General features: G+C 45.4%; 1 protein-coding gene across 1 annotated transcript; it reads right to left on the minus strand.

Annotated features, from left to right (window-relative positions):
- Positions 1-391: 391 nt before the first annotated feature.
- Positions 392-1,339, minus strand: LOC101983232 (testis-expressed protein 19.2-like). Its single transcript, XM_005350954.1, has one exon. It carries the CDS (start codon positions 1,337-1,339, stop codon positions 392-394), a length of 948 nt encoding a protein of 315 aa, XP_005351011.1.
- Positions 1,340-8,042: the final 6,703 nt, after the last annotated feature.

The raw sequence follows: 8,042 nt of genomic DNA on the forward strand, positions 1-8,042 counted from the left end.
ACCCCCTAAGGCAGGATCTAACTACAGCACACGCCAGGTCACCTCAGAGGCCATGCACATAGTAGACAAGACTCTGACTAGTCACACAGGACACCCAATACAGAACACCCCACCTACACATATAGCTAGTCCTCACCTTCCAAACACTGAATCGTCAGCAGAGCACAGCTAAACTCCTGCTGTAACATGCCAGATTTCCCTCTGAGGTCCCAAAGCCCCTAGGCTGTTTCAGATGCTCCCCTAAAATTCTGGACAAACAGTTCCCTGCGGCTTAGAACAGGCAATCACTGAATCTTCATATTCCCAGGGGACTTGGGGCAACGGGGGGTGCCTAAGTATCAGTGCCTCAGATATTCGGGAGTCAGGAAGGAAGGCTCAGGAGAGGAAGATGTCAGTCATCCAGAATAAAAATATCATCGACAAACAATCTCTCTTCTGGCTCCCAGCTCCATTCCTCTGGGGTGTCCGTGTGCCAGGGCAGGTAGGAGTGCACCTTGAAGCCGCCCTTCCACAGGGTGAAGTCAGCAGGCACCAGCTCTAACCCCAGCCCTGAGTATGAGTACTCCAGGACGCTCAGTCGATAGCGTTCCAGGTCCAGCTTTCGAGGTACAATCTCCAGGCGGGCCCGCAACAAGCTTTTAGGGTCCAGCAACACCTGCCAGCGATTGACCTGGGTTCTCACAGCCCATAAAGGAGTCATTGACCTTAAGTAGCAGGCGGTACCCCAGCCATACAACACCAAGTTGAAATCCAGTCTTGTCAACCAAGATTCTACTCCACTGTGCATGGGCCAGAGGGGGCTCAACTCCAACAATACAGGTTGCTCAGGATATGGGTCCACATTGAAAACATCCCACAAGGACAGAGGGGGGATGATGCACTGGTGGGGGCAGGGATAGAAGCTACCTAATCTCCAGGGAAGGGGCTGATTCCAGTCAGTATCCTCGGGGCCTGGGTCCAGGGGTACAGCTTCCTCAGGCTCCAGATTTGACCCTACAGAGCCTGGACTCAGAAAGCCAGGATTTGAATAGTCACTGATGCTATCAGACAGATGTTCTAGACATCCTGCACAGATTTGCCCTGACCACTCCTCTGGCCCAGATTCTTCCTCAGAATCTTCAGGCTGAGATTCTTCCTCTGACAGTTCCTGGGACTTATCCTGCAACGGTATCCCTTCCAAGTATTCCATCTCCAGCAATCTTCTATTTGCATGGAAAGCTGCCTTGAAGCAAGCAAAGCAGATCTTCATCTGGTCTCCGTGGACAAGCTGGTATAGCCATTCCGCATAGAGGCAGGACATGCCCTTGGCCCCACGGCCTACGTTGACTGGGGGACACATGACCAAACAGCCTGCCTGTAGCTGATGGACGGAGAGAGGAAGACTTGATTGATGGTTTTAGTCTCTGGAGACTGTGTGATGCTGGGGCCAAGCGGGAAAAGCTGAGAATAGGAGAAACAGGAGAAAATGGGGTGCAGTAGGGGGTCTCGGTATTTTGGGCTCCAAGCTATGCAGAAAGCTAAGGCACTGAGTCACCCTGGTCCCCTCTCCCCAGGTGTGCATATGTTGTGGCGCCCGCTCACAGGACGCATGCGCTGCTTCCCTGCTCACACCCAAGAGTCCTTCTGCCTCCTCTAGGCATCCTTGGGGTGCCCTATGTCCCTGGGTCACTGTCCCTTCGAGGGACATGAAGACCTGGACCTCTGGCTTCTCTTGTTTGGATAAGAGGATGCCTTTTTCCCCATCTCTTTAGAAAAAATTCTTCAATACAGGTGAAACTGTTAACTAGGCCCTTGACTGAGTTTTAAACATATTTTTCCCTCTCCGGGTCTTTTCTTTCTTAAACAACTCTTGAAGAAATTCTTTTTGGAGTTTATTTGTAAGGGTTTTGGGATTACATGAAAAATCAGGGAGAGAATACGGGAATCCCATCATTGTCCTCTCTCTTGAGTTTGCTCTTCCCTGAGATCTGTTCGTTTAAATCTGGGAGCAGCACTCTGGGTGTCTTCACTGCAAGCAGGAGCCCACTGTCTACTCTGGACATTGCCCAGGTTAGGACATAGGGATGATGACATGCCCCTGCCACCACAGGTCCATGGCACCATTTCACTGTCTCTACATATGGACCTTAACACTCTGTTCTTACCAGGACCTAGAATCGATGACATGCATTCTGCAATGTTTTGCCCTATCCAAAATGTCACATGCTGGTCACAAGCAACAAGAAACTATCTCAGTTTCCTCCCTTGGGAACATACAGCTAGGTTTCCCAGCTGCCATGGGGCAGCAGAAAGCAAGTTTCACTCCAGGGTTCCATAGTACTCCATTAACTGGATGTACCTCTGTGTATCCACTCACCTCCTGAAGAATACCGTGCTGCTCTCAGGGAGTTTGACAAGGAAAGCGGCTATGTTCAGTTGTGAGCTTGACAGATACCTGGAACTCTTCACCGGTCCTGTGTGGTCTTCTCTCCTCCTCCTTGCCCCTCTCCCTTATCAACCTTGTGTCTGTGAGCTCTTGAACTGCTCAGCTGTCTCCTCTTCAGCTTCAACTAGCCAGCTGTCTCTCCTTGGTCTTGCCTTTGGGCCTTACTGTTCAACTGTCAACACCTGTGGGGTTGGATTGATCCATGCCCCCGTATTATTGTGTATTTAAACACTTAATTCCCAGTGGGGCCGCTTTGGGGATGTTTATGGGGATGCATGCTTACTGTAGGAAGTGTGTCACTGGCAGTCGCCTTTGAGACCTTAAGAGTTCTTCACCCCACCTGCTTCCAGTTTGCTCTCTCATCTTCATGTTTGTAGCTAGTGATGTGTTCTCTTGCCTTTTGTTCTGCCCACCTCCTCCCCTCCCCCATTGCCTTCTCTTCTATCAATTTGTTCTAGAAGAGAAAATAATTTTTTTCTTTTGTGGATTACATTGGTCATGATATTTCATCTCAGCAACAAATAAGAAGTTAACATACCACTGCTGCATGCCCTACTTCTAGGTTGCATTTCCCTTATTACCAACTCAGCCTGCACTACTAAAGTAGATAAGAAAGGATCATTTGCAAGGTCTTTCAAAAAGCTGGAGAGATGACTCAGTTGGTAAAGCAACTACTTTGCAACCATTGATCCCCAGAACCCATACAGAAAAGAAAGTCTTGAGTGTTCTTCCAAATGCTTGTAATTCCAACACTGTGGGGCAGAGGGCAAAGTTCCATGTTCAGAAAGAGACCCTGTGTCAAACCAGACCGTGGAGAATGATGAAGACACCTGATGTTGGCTTCTGGCATCCGATCACATATGTGAACAGACATATATAAACAAACATATAAAATAATGAAATTTAAAAGCTAGACTTGGAAGTACATAACTTTAGTACCAGAATTAGGGAGTCATATCTGGGTCTATGTTTCTTTGAGACAAGGCTGGTCTAAATTGAAAGTTGCAAGTTCCAGGTCAACCATGGCTAGATAGTGAGATTCTACCAGAGAGAGAGAGAGAGAGAGAGAGAGAGAGAGAGAGAGAGAGAGAGGGAGAGAGAGCCTTTTACTGCCCCAATTCTGCAATATCAAAAGAGGCATACAGTAGGTATCTCTCCCTATGCTTTAAATAAGTCTGAACAACCTATTTATTTAGCCAGAAGGGGTGTTTGAATGAATCACAGTTTGCCTCAAATGCTAATGAAAGGTTGTGTTTCAACCAATCATAGTGCACCTCACATACAAATGAGGGTTTGTTTTAGCCAATCATGTCTTTGTCTTTTGGCACTAATCATATCCCAGCAGCCCCTCTGCTAGACCATCAGAGGAAGTGCTTCTCCTCTGGCCTGAAAAAAAATAGTTACAGGGTCATGGAGATTTCACCAGGGCTCCTGAGAGCAAAGAGTCCCCTACAAGTTGTTGGAACCACCCTTGCTAGAGCGCCACCTAGAGGAGCCAGGCTGCCCTCTGTGATCCACGGCAGTGTTTTCAAGGGAATTCTGCAGTTACAAGTGTAGTTGGCTGGCTACTTGACTAACAGTCATTTTGCTCAAAGCAGTCAGAATCCAACAGCTGAATATTACTAAATACAATTGTCTGCTCTAGCCCCAACATGTTTATTTATTTACTGGAAAATAAGCACCCCAGGCAGAGCTTACAGTAAGGTCTTGATGAGCCTGGCATTAACACTAACTTTGAAAAGGTTTTAACAATGTTTAACACCTCACTGAGTCCTTTAGGGAGAGGTGGAGCCTCCATATCTGTCTTGGAACTTTAATTTCCTTTATATTCTATTAATTCTTAGATTTCTTTTGCTTTCTTTCTTTTGTCTTTGAGATGAACACTATGTGCCCTAGGCTGGCTTCCGATTCACTGTGTGCACCTTGAATTCCTGATGCTTTGCCTCTTTGTCTTGAGTCTTGGTATCACACACACACACACCATCATGTTCGGGTATTTAGTACTGGGGATGAACCCAGAGCTCTGTGCACACTAGACAGGCGTTCTACCAGCTATGCTACATTCCCAGCCCCTCGTTCTTAGGTTCTGGCTATTACGAACAATGCTGCTATGAACATAGTTGAGCATATACTTTTGTTGTATGATGGGGCCTCTCTTGGGTATATTCCCAAGAGTGGTATTGCTGGGTCCAGGGGTAGGTTGATCCCGAATTTCCTGAGGAACCGCCACACTGCTTTCCAGAGTGGTTGCACAAGTTTGCATTCCCACCAGCAATGGATGAGTGTACCCCTTTCTCCACACCCTCTCCAGCAAAGGCTATCATTGGTGTTTTTCATTTTAGCCATTCTGACAGGTGTAAGATGGTATCTTAAAGTTGTCTTGATTTGCATTTCCCTGATCGCTAAGGAAGTTGAGCATGACCTTAAGTGTCTTTTGGCCATTTGAAGTTCTTCTGTTGAGAATTCTCTGTTCAGCTCAGTGCCCCATTTTATAATTGGGGTTGGTTAGCCTTTTACGGTCTAGTTTCTTGAGTTCTTTATATATTTTGGAGATCGGACCTTTCTCAGTTGCGGGGTGGGTGAAGATCTTCTCCCAGTCAGTGGGTTGCCTTTTTGTCTTAGTGACAGTGTCCTTTGCTTTACAGAAGCTTCTCAGTCTCAGGAGGTCCCATTTATTCAATGAGGCCCTTAATGTCTGTGCTGCTGGGGTCATACATAGGAAGCGATCTCCTGTGCCCATCTGTTGTAGGGTACTTCCCACTTTCTCTTCTATCAGGTTCAGTGTGTTCGGACTGATATTTAGGTCCTTAATCCATTTGGACTTGATTTTTGTGCATGGTGATAGATATGGGTCTATTTTCATTCTTCTGCAGATTGACATCCAGTTTTGCCAGCACAATTTGTTGAAGATGCTCTCTTTTTTCCATTGTATACTTTTAGCTCCTTTATCGAAAATCAGGTGTTCATAGGTTTGTGGGTTAAAGTCAGCCCCTCGTTCTTAGATGCTTTTGTTGACTTGCCTCTTGTCTTAGTCTGCCTGGCTATAATAATAAAATATGAAGGCTGGGCAGCTTAAAGACCAGAGATGCATTTTGTGAATGCTCTGCTGGTGGGGGACCAAGGTCAGGGTGCTATGAGATAGACCCGTGGTCCCTGCATCCCCTGGGGCACTGGGGAGGATTAAACACTAGTGAACATTGGTCAATACTACTAAGTTTGTTCACCATTAATTAAATTGTTAGCTCTGTTTCGAGCTTTTTCTAAGTGTTTGGCATGGCATCTGATTATAAATGCTTTCTATAAGTAGCTTAAGTTGCCAAGAAGAGCAGAAATTTGAGAGAAACCTCTCCTGGTCATGCAGGCTTGATTGGGTTCTTGACAAGAAACCTGACTGTCCCACCCTCCTGTCAGCCTGGCTGTTGTAGACAAGGTCACTCTGAGGAGAGATCAGCTGCTGCAGAGGACCTCCACAATACGAGCTGAAGACATGATCCAGTCACAGCATCCCCAGAGCCAGCACTAGTCTGGGATAAGCCATACCTCAGCTAGACAAGCTTCTGTGTCCACTCAATGCTGCTGAAACTGTTTTCACATTTTAGGGTGATAGAAACACTACCACTTCATCTGATGTCCCAGAGATGGCATGGGACTGATCAAAACAGAGTTTTTTATTTAAAACCTTTGCCATACCCCTCCTTCTCATATAACCAGGCTGTGTTGCTGACTCTTCAAGTCAGGTAGGAGACACTTCCTGTGCTGTCCCTCATGGTTTAAGGCAAGTGTTGGTGTACAGTATTGAGGGGAAAGATTTCCCCAGTGGAAGTGTTGCGGCTCTGAGGGGGAAGCTATCCTGGCTGTGAGGAGTCACAGAGTCGACTGCACAACAAACCTCACTCAAGAGATTTATTGGGAAAGACACAGATGGTGGCTGCCTGTGCTCCACAGAGAAGCAGCAGGGATCTGAGCAGGAGGCAGGTTATATAAAGGGTTTCTCAGGGCAGAGTTTTGCACAGGTGATATTTCCACAGTGGGTTTCGTAGGATTTTGAGTTCTGGGATTGGTGGGTTTGGTAGCTTTTCAAATCCAGAATTTGGGTTGAAACTTTTACCTTCCAACAAGACCCAACAAGTCCAATAGCGTTTTTCTTCAGGAATATTAGTGAGTGTTCATGTGTCACCTGGTCTTCTTTGCTTTCTCCTAAAGTTGTTCTGGTCAGACTTTCATGAGGGAACGCCTGACTTGCTGATAAGTTCCTTTGCTAAGCTCATGTGTGGGTAGACATAGGATGGTCCATCTTCATTTCTGTGGTTGTGATAAAATTCACTAACAAAAGGAAACTTTGGGGATAAGAGGTTTATTTGGCTTACAATTCCAGGTCACTCACTATAGTTTTTTTTTCTATTTTAAGAAATAAAGGCCGTAACTCAAGGAGCTTGTCATATTACACCCATATTCTAAAGTAAAGAGAATTAAAGTGGTATTCCTTGCTTATGGCTAGCTTTCTGCACTTTGATACACTTTGGAGGCTCCCTGCCTTGGAAGTGATACATTAATGGGTCTGTGGGTCGTTCAGACATTCACCAGTCTGACCATGAACACATTGTAACAAAGAAGAAGCTTTTCTTCATATATTGGCTCCAGGTCTATATCGAAATGTAGCTTCCAGCTCCATAAGTCAGAGGTTTATAAACGCAAAAAACATAGCGTTACATTTATTTACAGGGGAGTAGTAGGTCATCTTGAATAAAACAAGTTTTTTTTTTTACAGAAGCAAAATCATCAGTTAACCTCATGATGTGATATTTTGTTTAAGATCTAACAAATAATGCATGCCTGAAGATCAGAGTGGGGAGCTAGCCACACTAGTGGGCTATAGAGGCCGGGCAGTGGTGGCTCACACCTTTGATCCCAGCACCCTGGAGACAGAGGTAGATGGATCTCTGTGAGTTCAAGGGTACTCCTCTCTACACAAAATTGAATCAGTCTGAAAGAGAAATACAATTATCACTTTTAAGCCCAGTAGTTGGTTTCACATGACTTTAATCCCAGCACCAGGGAGGTGGAGACAGGAGTGATATGGATGGGCAGAGAGAGGAACATAAGGTGGGAGGAGACAGGAACTCAGGGCTTTCATAACATTCAGTTTGAGGATTTGTTAGAGACATAATCTTTCCCCCTTCAGTATGAGGGATTTGGTAGAGGTAAAAGTCTCTTTAGTGACTGGCTTCTTTATGTTCCTGTTCTTTCTGCATTTACCTCAATATCTGACTCTGGGTTTTTATTATTAAGACAATTAGAATTTATGCCATATGGTGACCTATATTAACTTGCATAAACAACAGTTCTGTTAAAATAGTTCAAGAACAGGTAATTACAAAAAGAATACTGGACAGTCCTTAACATTTCCATTCTAATTTGGCTTTACAGTTCTCTTAAGCACAGTAATTTATAAACTTTTTGAACGGATTCTGTCCAGTGCAAGCGTGGCAAACACAGCTGTATCAGGCCTTGTCCTTCTTGCTTTCCCTCTGCATTACATAACAAACCTGTTAGATCACATCCCCAAGGACAGCAGCAAGGCCTGTTCCCGTACATGGATACTTTCCTATGTCAGAGT

The sequence above is a fragment of the Microtus ochrogaster genome, chromosome 7, assembly GCF_000317375.1.
Source record: "Microtus ochrogaster isolate Prairie Vole_2 chromosome 7, MicOch1.0, whole genome shotgun sequence".
Classification (NCBI taxonomy): domain Eukaryota; kingdom Metazoa; phylum Chordata; class Mammalia; order Rodentia; family Cricetidae; genus Microtus; species Microtus ochrogaster.

What these genes read in the sequence shown, in the direction of transcription:
- LOC101983232 (XM_005350954.1), bottom strand. Translation starts at nt 1,339, where the DNA reads ATGTGTCCCCCAGTCAACGTAGGCCGTGGGGCCAAGGGCATGTCCTGC.